This window comes from Salvia splendens, chromosome 17 (genome assembly GCF_004379255.2).
Source record: "Salvia splendens isolate huo1 chromosome 17, SspV2, whole genome shotgun sequence".
NCBI lineage: Eukaryota > Viridiplantae > Streptophyta > Magnoliopsida > Lamiales > Lamiaceae > Salvia > Salvia splendens.
This window is the reverse complement of record NC_056048.1, coordinates 5,707,377-5,722,833: the sequence shown is the minus strand read 5'-3', so window position 1 is coordinate 5,722,833 and position 15,457 is coordinate 5,707,377. Positions and strand designations below refer to the sequence as shown.

At 39.2% G+C, this 15,457-nt stretch overlaps 2 protein-coding genes across 2 annotated transcripts; one reads left to right on the top strand and one right to left on the bottom strand.

Annotated features, from left to right (window-relative positions):
• Positions 1–1,215: 1,215 nt before the first annotated feature.
• On the top strand, positions 1,216–4,428 carry LOC121774159 (BTB/POZ domain-containing protein NPY3-like). Its single transcript, XM_042171071.1, has 5 exons — positions 1,216–1,448; positions 1,980–2,062; positions 2,410–2,479; positions 2,603–3,733; positions 3,814–4,428. The coding sequence occupies exons 2-5, from the start codon at positions 2,001–2,003 to the stop codon at positions 4,108–4,110; spliced, it is 1,560 nt and encodes a 519-aa protein (XP_042027005.1). The 5' UTR covers positions 1,216–1,448; positions 1,980–2,000; the 3' UTR covers positions 4,111–4,428.
• A 6,300-nt stretch (positions 4,429–10,728) lies between these two features.
• Positions 10,729–12,842, bottom strand: LOC121773929 (probable N-acetyltransferase HLS1). Its single transcript, XM_042170845.1, has 3 exons — positions 12,479–12,842; positions 12,030–12,217; positions 10,729–11,861 (listed from the first exon to the last, which is right to left on the bottom strand). The coding sequence occupies exons 1-3, from the start codon at positions 12,665–12,667 to the stop codon at positions 11,009–11,011; spliced, it is 1,230 nt and encodes a 409-aa protein (XP_042026779.1). The 5' UTR covers positions 12,668–12,842; the 3' UTR covers positions 10,729–11,008.
• Positions 12,843–15,457: the final 2,615 nt, after the last annotated feature.

Genomic DNA, 15,457 nt, shown 5'->3' with positions numbered 1-15,457 from the left:
ACATATGCCCATTTTACAAGGACCGTTTAAACCGTTTAAAAATTGACGGAATTGTTAGTGTATGACCAATTGTGATCCGAGTTGAAATGTTCAGTATGCAAAAATTCAAAAGATAAAGTATAAGACCAAAATCATAAAATTGACATATGTTCAGGACCAGTTTTGGCCTATAGTCATTCTTGTTCCTGGACTGACATTGTTTGAGGTGGTCGGAACTCTCTAACATGAAAAAAATTCGAACGTTTGCGTTATTCTTTGAATGGCTGGATTCAAGTTGCATGCAAAAAATTACCACAATCCACAAATGACAATTCTTCATAGTATATAGTGAAATACCTAACCATACCGAATTAAATGGCGATGTATATATGATTGCAACATAAGCTATATACATAAAAAAGATTCTTAACTTATAAAAGTAAAAATTAAAAAAATTCCACATATGATATTATAGTTAAATTGAGAGTAAGTCAAGAGCTTACACACGTGACCTCCTACACGATCCTTCCACATATGATATTCTAGGGGTGAAAAATTGTTGAACCAAATTTATTCTAATGTAATCAATTAAATTACTCCATGGCTTTTTCACTACATGTGACCTGCTAAAAAAAAGATATTTCAGGGGTGAAAAGTTAATCAACTTCAGTAGTAGTATATTTTATCGCTTACACTCAAAAATACATTTTTCTTAATCCATATAGCCAAAAATGCAATTTATAAAAGGAATATCATATTCCTATTCACATGAAAAAACATCGATATTTTCCATCAATTGGCGATGTTATCTGATCTGATTTCTTCGCTTACATGTACATTTAACTGTTGATGCCATTATTATCAAAGTAGGAGAGATAAAAGATGGCTGGTCGTTTTCGATTTCAATATTTCAATAGAAAATAGAGTAGTATAGTAAGAAACATTTGACTAAACTCCAAAAAATATGAAAAAAGAAAAGTATAAAAGCATGAATGGGGCAACAATAGTGTCAGTTTGGCGTGCCTAACACTGTGCACTTTATATATACTATTTCTTTATTCATTGAAAAAGATTATAGTAGTATATATACATACTATAGTAGTAGTAGTAATTTTCAACTTTGGAATTCAAGCACTTTACCATCTTGGAAGAAATGGGAAGTGATCTAAAGTGATGCTGATTTTCCCAAGGTAAAAATAATTTAGATAGTTTAGCATAAATATGAGGGAAAGGCGAATAAAAAGTGGAGAGGAGAGAAAGAGGCAGCAGTGGTGCTGATTCTCAAGGGATACATGAGTGTGGGAACATTCTGAGCTTGGCTTTTTGCGATAACATTATGTTACCAACTACTCATCTTCTTTTATTTTTTTCATTTGTTTTTCTGCTCTCTCTTTCCTTGTTTTTTTTGTTCCTCTAAATTCTTTACACTTTCCTACCAATTGCGCGTTACTTCAGCCATTCTTGATTAGGTGAGTATGTGTTACGTGTTCAAGTTTCTGATTCAACTTTGTTGTGCTATTTTGTAATATTAAAAATGTGATCTTGATTTTGCTACTATCACTAGCTGAGTATTCTCATTGGTTGTGATGCGTTTTTGATTTGGGAAATTGAAGTTTTTTATGTAGCAAGGTGAACAAACAAGTATGTTGGTTGGTGTGATTTTGGTATATATGTTTCCATTAGCCTCCAAATCTAGTTGATGCTTGTTGTCTGAGATTTTGGTGGTGCTCCACACTCGTACCAAGATTTCTGTTGGCTTTGACTGGTGCTTCAGACTTGATTGATTGTAGCAAATCTTTGTTTGGGGAATGTGGATTTTTTAGTTTTTTGACTTTTAATCTATAAGTTTGAGATATGAGTGAGAGAAGAAGCAATTAGGCATTCTCTGTTACTGAGAGCTATAGATTTGGGAGAGCTTTATCTTCTTCCACACCTTTCTCTTTGCTACTTCCTTCTGAGTTGAGGAGTGATAACTTGTTTTGGTTTTAACCTACCTGCAGCCGGAGATATATATCGAAACGATGAAGTTTATGAAGCTGGGATCCAAACCTGATCAGTTTCAGAATGATGGGGACAATATCAGGTTAACCATTAACTTTTTTCATCTGTTTTAGTTATAGTTCCACCTGCATTATTTCATTACATAGTATATGTTGTTTCATGTGTATTGAAATGGATAGATTAGTCTAATAGTTTTGATGTTTCTCCAAAGTTAAAAAAATTGTTCTATCTTCCTGGGGTGACGTGTCATGTATTTTTAGTTCGATTATCCCACGTTATCTTCTCCTATCGATTGTTTTGGTAACCAAAAAAGCCATTTGTTTAGTAGCATATCTCCTTATGCTATAAGATGAGATGATATGCTTATTATTGTATAAATTTGCAGTATAAGAGTTACTAAAAATGGACTGTTCCAAATTTTCCTTTCAGATATGTAGCTACAGAGTTGGCCACTGATCTCATCATAAATGTTGGTGATATCAAATTTTATCTTCACAAGGTATACACATTTTGTTGCTCAACATATTCCTCTACTACAATTGTTTAAAAACTATAAAATCCGTCAATATTTATTGCTATGCTTCTATGTTAGAAAGTGGTGAAGTATATCTTCTTGTTGCAGTTTCCTCTTCTCTCCAAGAGTTCTCACCTTCAGAGGCTCGTTGGTAGTGTAACCGAAGAAAAGGATGAGATACGCATAGACGACATTCCGGGAGGACCTACCGCGCTCGAAATATGTGCCAAGTTCTGCTATGGCATGGTCGCCACGCTCAACGCTTACAACGTGGTGGCAGCGCGTTGTGCAGCAGAGTATCTAGAAATGTACGAGACCGTCGAGAAGGGGAATCTCATATACAAGATCGACGTCTTCCTCAGCTCCAGCATCTTCCGAAGCTGGAAAGATTCCATAATTGTTCTTCACACCACAAGGTCTCATCTCCCCTGGTCCGAGGAGCTGAAGATCGTCAGCCACTGTCTCGATTCCATAGCTTCCAAAGCTTCTATCGACCCTTCCAGAGTTGATTGGTCGTATACCTATAACCGGAAGAAGCTTCTGCCCGAGAACGATCCTCTGTGGAACGGTGTGATGAAGCAGCAACCCGTGCCTCAAGATTGGTGGGTGGAGGAGCTTTGTGAGCTTCATATTTCTCTATACAAACGGGTGATTTCAACGATACGAGCTAAAGGGAGAGTTTCTGCTGATGTGATCGGAGAGGCGTTGCAAGTTTATATCACGAGAAGGCTCCCCGGCTTCAGCAAAGGCACTATACGAGGCAGAGATACACTCAAGTACCGATACTTCGTTGAAACCATCATGGAGTTGCTGCCGATAGAGATAAGCTCTGTGCCGTGTGGTTTCGTGCTCAAATTACTGCAAGCATCGTTCGTATTGGGATGTGGAGAGCCGGGGAGAAGGGAGCTGATGCAGAAAATCGCACAGCAGCTCGGGGAGGCAACCGTGGCTGATTTTCTGATCCGTGCGCCTAATGGTGAGGCGGCCCTTTATAACATAGACATAGTGTATGACTTGGTTGAGCAGTTTGTGATGCAAGAGCATACCAACTGCTCTCTCGGTCCCGAGTTCTATGCTGCCAAGGCCAATGTGGCCACGTTGGTCGACAGTTATCTGGCTGAAGCTGCTCGAGACTCCTCGTTGCATATATCCAGATTTCTCGATCTAGCAACTATGGTCTCGAGCTTTCCAAGACTGACGCATGACAGAATCTACCGTGCCATCGACATGTACCTAAAGGTCCGTCTCTATACAAACACCGTGTTTGTAATCTATTCGTTTTCGTTGTTTCTAAAACGAGCTGTGCTCAATTGCTGCAGGAGCATCCGGAGTTGAGTAAGAGCGAGAAGAAGAAGATGTGCGGGTTGATGGATTGCAGGAAGCTATCGGGTGAGGCGTGCGCGCACGCCGTTCAAAACGAGAGGCTCCCTCTGCGAGTTGTTATGCAGGTACTCTTCTTCGAGCATAGCCGAGCAGCAGCTGGAGGGGGCAGTGATCACACAATGCCGGACCTGCCCGGGTCTATTAGGGGTTTACTTCCGGGAGGGACGTATGGGAGCTCGAGATCTGCTACTACGAACACAGACGATGACTGGGATGGTGATCGGACATCGTAGGAGCTGAAGTCGCTGAAGGTGGAGCTGGCTTCTCAGAGGCTGAAAGGCGGGGCAGAGAAGGCCGGAGCGAAGAAGATGTGGTCGAACGAGAACAGCAGTTCGGACACGTCGGGAAGCCTGGAGCAGAGTAGATGTACACCTTCAAGAAGTAGGAGACGCCCCTAGTCCTAGAATTGTTAATAAACTTGTAAGATTATCTTTGACTTGTTAGAGAATTCTAAAGCCAGATATCAGGAAATTTTGAAAGACTTGGAAGATTGTGAATGATGATATAGCAAGTCTTGGCTTGGGCTAAAGTTTTGCTGTATTAAGGTTTCAGTTTTGCCTTCTGGAGTTTCAAAGATGGAAAATCAGTTAGTGAGAGTGTGCAGTAGTAGTCTTGTTATATTCTTCAAATTCAAATTTATTATAAGTGTGAGGTAGAAATAAAATTTAAAAATGTTTATTACATCTAACATTTTTGTTAAAGAAAAGAAATACCCCTACAAAATAGATTAAATTTGTACTCCTAGGCCTCGAAGATTGTTTTGGGTCGAAAATGGATATGTGTGGGCTAGGCAGACCTCAACTTGTCCCACAATAGAGCTAAGCCCACTAATAAATCTTAGTACTAGTATTTGATTAGTGGGCTTACAATATGACTACAACGCAGACAATGTTAAATAAATGTGTCTTATTTGATTATTTGTTATATCAAGGCTTAAAATTCAGTTATATGATTATAGATTGGCTAATATTTTTCAGCTGGTTACTTTTAATGCCCTTATTTGGACTAGACTTCTCCTCAATGGTTGAGGATCAATTTTTATCATGGATCTGTGTTAAGATCTTGATAGTAAGAACATGAAATAAACGGTTCTTGAATACTAATTTGATAATAAAGCTTGAAATCTGTATTTTGACAGTGAAGATTTGGTTATAATGACAAACTTTTATGTATTTTTCTGTTTGGTTTGTGGAACTATGAGCTTTGATCAATCATAAATTATAGATTAAAGGCCAAAACTGGTCCTGAACATATGCTCATTTTATGATTTTGATCCCATACTTTATTTTTTGAATTTTTGCGTCCTGAACATTTCAACTCGGATTACAATTGGTCCTACACTAACAATTCCGTCAATTTTGAAACGGTTTTAACCTGATTTTGACCGATTTTTAAACGGTTTTAACCCGAATGGGATTGTTAAAACCATCAAAATCGGGTTAAAACCGTTTAAAAATTGATGAAATTGTTAGTGTAGGACCAATTGTGATCCTAGTTGAAATGTTCAGGATGCAAAAATTCAAAAGATAAAGTATATGACCAAAATCGTAAAATGGACATATGTTCAGGACCAGTTTTAGCCTTTACTCTAAATTATATGTATTTTTTATATATATAAACAGGTGTGTGATTTATCTGGTTCAAAATAATTTTGTTATTTGGGCAATTATTTAGGACTTAGGAGTATTTAAATTAGATCATATGGTAATGTTTTAGGTATTAGAAGGAAAGGGAAAAATAAGTAATCATAAAAAAAAGACACGATAATAAATTAATAAGTGTTTCATTTTTTTTAGATATTCATAATAAGTGGATCGGTTAAGAGACGCCATAAATTTTGGACAAGTTTTGCATCATTTTCACATCAAAATAAATGTATATCGATTTAAGACTGATCGAGCAAAGTTAATTTAACATACTAGATCAAATAAGAACAAAATAATGTACTGTATTTTGATTAATTTCAACTATATTAATTTTCAATGAGAACCCCTTCATTAATAGTCAGTAAGATTTGCAAAGCATGTATTACATAAAATATATTAATACCAAAAAAGTATTGAAAATGATTGTGGGTTTATTTTGCCTGCCACTTCATTATGATGTTTGGATGAAAGTAAATAAATTATTAGTCGGAGATATTTTAATTGAATAGCAAAACTCCTCATTCATTCGACGGACAGTTACACTTGATTACGATAATATTTTAAAGTGAAGTTAGCTCACTTTTTCGTTAACAAAAAAAAAATCACACGCAGTTTTAATTAAGAAGTCAAATTAATAAACGATTTAGGTCGGCATTTGCACCTAAAGGAATGGACTTTTGAACGTGTTATGGAACACACACAAGCAAAAGGAACTATACTTTTGACTTTAATAGTGTTGCAATTTTCGAATAATTTCCTCGTAACCTAAACCACCTACTTAGCTAGCTAATTATAATCTCAAATTAACATATTAGAAAATAACTTTTTGGTGGCCCTATCTTTCCGACCACATTATTAACAATCTCCGAATCGTTTGTCTTTAATATTCTTGTTATTATACTGATTTATAATTTTTCTTATTGAGGTTTATCATGCTTATATTAGAAACATTACAATGGAATTTGGAAGACCATATCATACTACATTCGTCCACGAAATAGTCTCGTTTTTTCAGTTTAGTCTTCCATCAAAATAAGTTTATATCTACTTTTAATGAGTTTTTCTCTCTAATAAGGTATGTCAATTTCTGTGACTTTTTTTTGTGAACGGAGATAGCATGAACTACGTTACTCTGATGGATACTATCATTGATTTGATTAGCTTGAGTTAGGTTAAGATTTGGGACGTGTTATTGTAGCAATTAGCAGTCAAAATATGCCTAACCCACTCTAAAATAAGAAATGGGTAAAATACAAACCACAATGGAAGAAATAGTGTTATCGAGTTAAGATTAATAGTTTATGTTAAAATATTTGTTGATGATGCAGTGTATTTGCAGAATTAGCGTAAAAAGGCGTGACTAATCTAATTGCGGTATTCAATTAGGCACAAATTAAGACTCAAGCAGTTTAATTAATCGAATCACTTTGCTCGATGCATCTGCCATCTATCATACATTATCCAACTCCAAGATAATCTTTTTACACATGAACAAACACAATAGGCCTTTCTGTTATATTAAGGCTTTTGCATGCACCAAAACCATTACTGTATGTTTTTTTAGTAGAACAAACACATACTTCAAATAAATGACGAAATAATTGTAGAAATCATGGTATTAAATATGCCCGGTCAATGGATTTTGACCAAATAATAAATGTGACGAGACATTTAATTTTGTGAAATTAAATGACATAGCGTCGATCTACATTTTACGTAGATAAATATAGTATATTCACTTTCTCAAAACCGATTTCCGGTGAGTGAGAAATAGTGGATTAAAGTTAGGCATAATTAGCTTTTAATTAAAGCTTGGAGTTGGAGCTTAGGGAATAATTAACTAGTGTTAATTATCCCACATTGGAGGATTAACGCATCTTTTAATGTGTATAAATTAAGTGACTTTATGTTACTTAATAATTATAGTGGACCAAGATGGGTGAAAGAGCCCACACGCGAGCACACGCGCTCGCGGCCGCGGGCCGCGGGCCCGAGCCCGATCTTGGACTTGGATCTTGGCAATGGTTTTTGGGCTTGGGGCTTGGCCCAAACTATTCTTTTTGGCTCGGTTGACCCTGCATGGTGGCTTGGCCTATAAATAGGCTAGCCATACCACTGCATTAGGACACACAATTCCAAGCATTCTCTGCATCATAAGCTCTCTCCCTCTCTGCATTGTCTTTCTGTCGAAGCTCTGCCCTCTCCTCCATCCAGTTCGCCGGAGCTCTACTGATTGCGGTGCTGCATCAAAAGAGACGTAGTCGTTTTACCTTTGGGGACGAAACGCCAAACCGAAGAGCACTACCGGGGCGTATCTCGTCTTGCGGGAAGAGGCCTCCTCGACTCGGCTAAACATTCACGGTTTATTTGTTTCATTGTAATTCAGTTCAGTTTCGTTTCTTGTATTCCTTCTTTTGGGTTGTATTACGCCCGACTTTTATCTCTTGTAATCCAGAAACCAACAATAATATTATGAATTTAAAAATTTCTGAAGTTCGATAAATCCAAAATACTCCATAACTCATAAGCCATAATTAAGGATAACATAAGTAGACACTGCTAAATAATAGTTCCCCAGTCCTTAACAGTTTTGGTCCCAATTCTAATTAGATCATTTAATAATAATAATATTATTATTATTTTGAGAGGTCGGAGATGGAGATGGAGATGGAGATGGAGATGGATGGAAAGTTGTTCAGACAAACCAATAATAAGGCGCATATTTGGAGTGTTGAGACAACATTATTTTATCACTAAATTTGTGCAATGTAGGCCACTTACCTCAACTTACTCTTGTCGCCATAACTCGTCCACCACCATCTATATTGTACTGTTTCGGTACTTCCTTGAATTACATTTTATGTTTAAATACTCCACATCTATTGATTTGGTTGCTCATTTCTAAGTATAATGCTAATCTAATTTTATCATACATGCATGATTCTTGCGATTGGCTCCTAGCTCGTTGTAAAAAAATGTAAAATATCGCAAAGAAACGAAAAGTGTTGTTATTTTACAATTTAAATTGAGGAGAGTGTGTAATTTGGCTTCACTATACCATTAGTTAGAAGGTTCTACGATTTCATGATTATATAACCCACAAATATTGAAACATTATGCGTGTGCTGATCCATATCTCAGCCATTTTAACTGAAGTACATGACTAACGTTTCCACTTCGATTTCACATCATCATATTACCTTTGAATTTCACCAAACTCGTGCAAACACACTAGCTATGATACATGTGCTTCGCTTAGACTATGTTTATCAGCAACTATTCAATCCAACCTAATCATAATACTTTTTTAATATTTAATTAATGGCTCTCTCTTTCACATCCTCAATATTTTTCAACCCGACCATATATATTTTTGGTCATTTATCAATGACCATTCAACCATCTTATTATATAATCTTTTTGTTTATTATTATTATTATTATTATTATTATTATTATTATAAGATTTTATAATTATTGCAAAATTTATATAAAAAAACCCCCAAAAATGACAAACTTAAAATATAAAACAAATAAATCAAAAACATAACCGAAAAATTAAAATACAAAATTGAAGATATATAATTGGTGCTCAAATTAAATTCTAAATATTAGATATTTAGAGAAAATTTAGATTAGACAAAGGATTATGTGGAGAAAAATAGAGATTTATTTTTGTGAATAGAACTATAGCACATATGATCTGTATTTATAGAGGATGAAAAATTATGGATTTTAGTATAATATAAATATTTTTTTAATTTATCATGTAAATATTATTTAAATATTAAAAAATATTTATTGACCAATGAAGTTATGACTAATGGCACAATTTCATTGGTCAATGAAATGAATTAAGGGAGACACCAAGTCTTAACCCAATTGACCGACCTTGGTCTTGGAGGGAGGGAGACTTTCTCCATACTTTTCCTTTTTTTTGAAAAAATTGAAATTAAGGGAAGAGAGGAACCTAGGTCAGTTGATAAAAATGGTCTACTTCCTTCGTTCCATAATAATTGAGTCATTTTACCATATTTGTTTAGATATTTGTTTCTTGTTCAATAAGTTAGGGTAGTAGTATTAGAGTATCATAAACATGAGAGATTGTTATCATTTTATTCAATCAATTAATGAAATATTTTCCCCAACAAAGATAACGTGTGTTTTCCAATCCTAATTTTAGATTCCCTCCGCCGAACCTAATTGGACGCCGGAGTATTCTATCATCCGCCTAGTTATCTGCCCAACGGGAGCGACTCCCGCGCACAGAAACTCCGCCATTGTCCGCCAAGCCTGTTAGCCGCTGGAAATTTATTTCCACCGCCGGTGCTTTTTTAAGGGAAACACCCTTAACACCGTCACATAGAAATAGGCTAATTGAGGATGACACATGTTTTAATACGTAATTAGTAAAGTAAGGGAGAATGATAAATAATGGTTGAAATAATATAGTGGATGGTGGAGGCCATAAATAATAAAGTAAAAAAAAGAGAAAAAAGTTTCCATAAATATATATGGACTATTTCTCCGAAAAAGGAATTCGGCCTATTTTGATGGGACGGAGGGAGTACTTAGAATTTCTTGAAAGACTTTCACTCAATAAAAATGACAATGATTAAGCAAAATATTTTTTACTTATAAAATTTTAACAATTTAGTAGGTGCGTAAATGCGATGATTTCATTTAAAACTGAACCTTACAAAATTGAGGCTATTGCAGAGTTGCAGTCTGACTGAAAGCCAACCATACCGCAAAAAATGATGGGGATATGATAATTTTGATCATATTGACTACGAAGTGTTTCAGACTATATGTAAATAGAGCAATTCTCAATTGTTTAAGTATATTTATATATCGTGCATTTTGACAGAAAGAATGTAATTAAGCAAAATATTTTTTACTTATAAAATTGTTATGCTTTCTAATCCATTTTACAAAAGGATCCTAGCACAGCCCGCATTACTTCATCCCAGTTGCTAGATATTATGTGAATGATCTAAATTGAAATTGCCAATCCAAATGCCTATTGCATAGTGAAATTGAAAGAAACCCCAAATTGTGACATGTGTGATTGTGGGCTTGAATATTTGTGAAGTCGCTAACAAAGACACCTTTTAAGGGTTAGATCGATACATATTGTCCAAATTCACCTACACCTGTACATGATATGTCACCTTTCGAATAAATTATCAAAAAGATTGCCATATCCCACGACGTCACTAAAATACTCAAGATTTAAAAGTTACTACTAAAAATAAAAAAAACTACATTCATTTACAAAAAGATAGGGATATTCCCTTTTTCAACAACAGCAACTAGACAATAAAAGGCTTCATCCATATCTCCTATCCCATCTCCTCCACCACTAACCACTAACCCACCATGATCTTATCAAAAATTGGAAAATTACATGCATCAACATTTAGTAATAATAATAATATTATAATTATTCAATTCCCAAAATTAGATTCAGCCTTAGTAAGAAGTCAGAACTCCCTTGGATCAACAAAAATGGACATGCCAGGTGGCGACTTTGTCCAGTCACCGACAGAGCCATCACTATAGTCTTCCCCTAACCGTTTAATACACCACAAATCCTCGGCGCACGATAAGCTCTCCCAGTGCGGGATTCCTAACCTGAGCGGCTCGCTATCCGCCACCTCCGTCGCCACCACCCCACAACCCCCCTCCTTCGCTAAATTATGGGCCAATCCGCATAAGGCCCGGATCATTTTAACCGCATTTGGGCCTTCCCCGCCCAGGCCGTATAAAAAATGAAACCCAAAGGGCCTGAACACCTGCGGCACGGACGGGAGACGCAGCCACGGAAAGGCCCGGTCCAGGGCCCGGGTGGTTTTGACCAAGGCCCGCCTCACGCTCGACGCGCCTCGGACCTCGAGCTTGTAGACGTCCTGGCAGTTCCACGAGCTGAGCACCGCCCAAGACTCGGGCGGGCTGGCGAGGAAGTCGGCGGCGCCGCGCCAGGTGGCGCCGCGGGGGAGGGCGAGGAAGGTGCCGAGGCTGAGGCGGTTGCGGAGGACGGCGTGGATGTCGCGAGGGAAGAATTCGGTGGAGGAGAAGCGGCGGCGGTAGAGGGTTTCGGCGTCGGCGGGGGAGAGGGTGAGGATGGTGAGGCGGGGGTCGGGGCGGAGGCGGTGGGCGAAGACGGGGTGGACGAGGATGGAAGGGGTGCGGAATTTGGAGTAGCCGCATTTTTGAGTGAAGAGGTTGACGGATGCATGGTTGTCGCTCTCCGTCGCCATGTATGAATACTCCGCGCCGTTTTCACCGAACCATTCCTCTATTTGGCGCACTAGTTTTAATCCAATCCCCATTCTCCTGCATATTAATTAATTAAATATTATTATCATTATTATTTGAAATAGAAGAAAAATGTGCAGCAATATATAAGTGGAATTCCTATTATTCTATTTTTGAAAAGTGTTTAAAGTGAACAACATCATACTAAAAGTGAGTTTGAATGTGTATCGATGTATAATATCACACCGGTGAGAAGGGGAGACGCGAAGGCCTGAGATGTAGGCGAGTTTAGTGAAGATGGGGAGGGGTTTGTTGTTGGCGCTTCGGGAGAGCTTAGTGCCGCAAGTGACGGTTTTGATGCAGCCCCTAATGGCGCCAACGATCTCACGGCGCTCCTTGTCTGGCCCACTGCCGACTACTACCAGTTCAGCGACCTAGAATAATGAAAGAGAGAGGATAAAGTTTTTGTCAAAAATAATAAATGAAACATTCAGCTAAATTGAGACAATCCAGAAAAGAATACGATGACGTAGTTATCCAAGAATAGACTAAGTGTATAGTAGCAATAGAAAGATAGGAAAGAGATTAGGTGACGGATCAAAAAGGAATGCGACTTAACTGTCTAGGGACAGATGACAAGGTATATAGCAGAAATAGAAAGAGAGGAGAGAGATGATTAGTTAGTTACAACTTACAAGCATGAGATAAGCAGGGGAGTTGCGGACCCGGCAGATGGGGTCGCCCAAGAGATCGGTGTAGAGAGAGAGCTTGCCGCTGGGTCCCACCTCGCACCGATTCTCCATTTCCTCCACCGCACCGCAATCCTTCTTCTCGTCGTACTCTCGCACCACAACCACCACCACCACCTCTCCTTCCGCCACCATTTCTTTCCCTCTCTCTCTCTCACTCTATGTATATATAATGATGATGATAAATATAGCTAGGTTTTTATAGGATCGATAACGTGTATGTGAAGTTAGGAGTGGAAGATCTTACTCAAACTGAGCAAAATCTGTGTGATTTTCAGCTTGAAATGATAGAAAGAGTTATCCAATACAATTTCACACCATTTTCTCACTTCTACGGGGAAAGTGTTTCATTTGGTGCGCCTTTTATACTGGAATTTTGGGACAAGTTACAATTTTAAAATCAAATATAAACAAAGGACATAGAGTGGGGATATACATATGCATCAATTTAATAATAATTGCATATACATCCAGAGAAAGTGAAATGTGTTTTTTGGTTGGGGCGATTTTCGCATAAAAATCGAATTTCTTCTTTTAACCTTGATGGATCCGCGAATTTCTGAGGTTTGTAAATGCTGGTAGAGAATGAAAATGCAGATCACGACACAAAGAATTTACGTGGTTCGATTTACTGAAGTAAATCTACGTCCACGGGAAGAAAAGAGGGCAGAGTTGTATTGCTTGATCTGTCTTTTACAGCTTACAAATACAAACTTGCTATATGGTGTTTTATCTCTAGAGAGCTTAACCTTTTTCTATCTGATCTAAGTTCTATTTATACAATGAACTAAGATCGTGGCTTGCATCACCACTAAGTCGTGGATGTCGTGTAGGTCATGGCCTAAGATCGTGGATGTAGTGTAGGTCATGGCCCACGATCGTGGCCTGAGTTGACACCACGTGGTAGTGGGTGTGTTGGAAGTTGTGGAAATCCTGTATGGGTCCACTAACTCCTTGTTCGGTCGAAAACTGAGACCGAACTGCTTTGGTTGCCGATCTGAGAGTAGAGCTTGATGCCGACCTAAGAGCAGAGCTTGATTGGTTGGCTTTTGCCGAGCTGTAGGCTGAGGCCGAACTCTTACTGAGACCGAACTGCTTTGGTAATGCCGAACTCATACTCTTCCTTGGGCTTTGGGCTGATGGGCCGTCACTGCTGTTGGGCTTGTTTAGTCCGTACCCCATCACTACCCCCCCCGAAAGACGAAGTGAATCACTTCGGCGAAGCGAGTCACTTCGGCATTCTGGATAAAGGTACGGGGGAGGCTGACGTCAGGGGACGTGCCGTGCACGTGACTGCATTAAATGCGACAGTAAAATCCGGCCGTTGAATCCTGAAAAGGTGGGATTCGAAACGGTGCGACGATTTTGAAATCTTCGCCGAATCTGATAAATACCTCCCTTCTTCATCATTGGAGCACTTTTGCGACTGCTTCTTCTGCACTCTATCTCCTTTGCGTAAAAATTTCCTTCCGCTTTCAAGAATTTCTTCAGAATTTCTTCAGATTTTGCAAAGAGTAAGAACCATGTCTTCTTCTTCTTCTTCCGAGTTAGGTAGCGGTAGGAAAGGGGGCAAGGGGTCTTCTAGCCGGAAAGAGTCCGGAGAGAAGACTGTAGAATACTTTCACAGCGTCTTGAGTAAGGACACCGTGATATCTCTACACGAAAAATATCTTCTTCCCGGGGGGAAGGCGGTGGTTCCCGACGATGATCATAGGGCTAACGACCCGCCGGAGGGTTATGCCACCGTTTACGAAGCCTGCTTAGAATGCGGGCTTCGTTTCCCTCTTCCCCCACCTTTTGTAGAGCTTCTTGATTTTTTTCAACTCCCTTTAGGTCAGGTGACTCCGAATTCTTGGAGGCACTTGTCGGCTTTTGCTGCCGAACTCCGTAGGCTAGATAAGGATCTGTCTCTGCGGGCAATCCTTAATTTTTTCCAATTTAAAAGGAAGGGATCTTGGTTTTACTTGATCCCCTTACAGCCTTTTAGGGCATTCTGCAAAACCAAGTGGCCGAAATGGCAAAACCGCTTCTTTTTTTATAATAGGACAGCGGCTCCGGGCTTCCCCTGGAGAGGGCCGAAGTCCGTGATTCCTCATCCTCGGTTAGAACCGTTGGCCGAGCTCGAGGGCGAGCTCAATAAGATTCCTATGATTAGGAAACAATACTCGGAAACTGAGCTCGTCAAGGGCGACCTCGTGTTCAATATCTCGTCTTCGGACGAAGAAACTGAGGGTGAGGATTTCTTTTTTATGCTTTACTGCTTTAGCAGCGAAAACTAACCTTGTTTCCTTGCTTTTTGGCAGTGTACATGCTGAATAAGGCTACCCGAAAATCTTCGGAGTCCAAGGAGTCGGAGAGGCCGAAAACCACCAGCTCGGCGTCTGATGCCGAGAGGACTCCGAAAAGGCAAAAAACCTCTTCGGATCCGAAGAAGCCGGAGTCGACTTCGGCAAAGGGGAAGGGGAAGGCCCAGAAGCCCCCGAGAGCGCCAGAGAAAGACGTGGTCTTGGCGCCTCCTTCGGAACATATCTGTGAGCCGTTTTTATGGCCCACGGACTTCGCCGAGGTGAATTCTCTTCTTGATTTTCTGGCCTTGCTTTTTTCCTGTATTTTTTGTGGCCCCTTTGTTGACTTTTTTCTTTACTCATTTTCAGAGGAACGATATGCTCTCCAAGCTCGTCGCCGTCGAACTCTCCAAAGCGTCCAACGACTATGCTGAGATGCAGAGGAAGTTGGCGGCTGCTTGTCATCGGGCCGAACAGGCTGAGGCTAACTTTGAGAAGGCCAGAGCTGCTAGGATTTCGGCCCAGGATGAAGCTCAGTTTGCCAAAAACCAGCTCGTCATCCAGCGAGAGCAGACGAAACGGAGGGATGCTGCTGCCGTGGTTGCCCAAGGGGAGGCTCTCCGTGTTTATACGGAGAAAC

Coding starts and splice junctions, on each gene's coding strand:
- LOC121773929 (XM_042170845.1), bottom strand. CDS start 12,667: ATGGTGGCGGAAGGAGAGGTGGTGGTGGTGGTTGTGGTGCGAGAGTAC. Junction 12,218..12,478: donor CCCCTGCTTATCTCATGCTT/GTAAGTTGTAAC, acceptor TCATTATTCTAG/GTCGCTGAACTGGTAGTAGT. Junction 11,862..12,029: donor CGCGTCTCCCCTTCTCACCG/GTGTGATATTAT, acceptor ATTAATATGCAG/GAGAATGGGGATTGGATTAA.
- LOC121774159 (XM_042171071.1), top strand. CDS start 2,001: ATGAAGTTTATGAAGCTGGGATCCAAACCTGATCAGTTTCAGAATGAT. Junction 2,480..2,602: donor TCAAATTTTATCTTCACAAG/GTATACACATTT, acceptor TTCTTGTTGCAG/TTTCCTCTTCTCTCCAAGAG. Junction 3,734..3,813: donor CCATCGACATGTACCTAAAG/GTCCGTCTCTAT, acceptor CAATTGCTGCAG/GAGCATCCGGAGTTGAGTAA.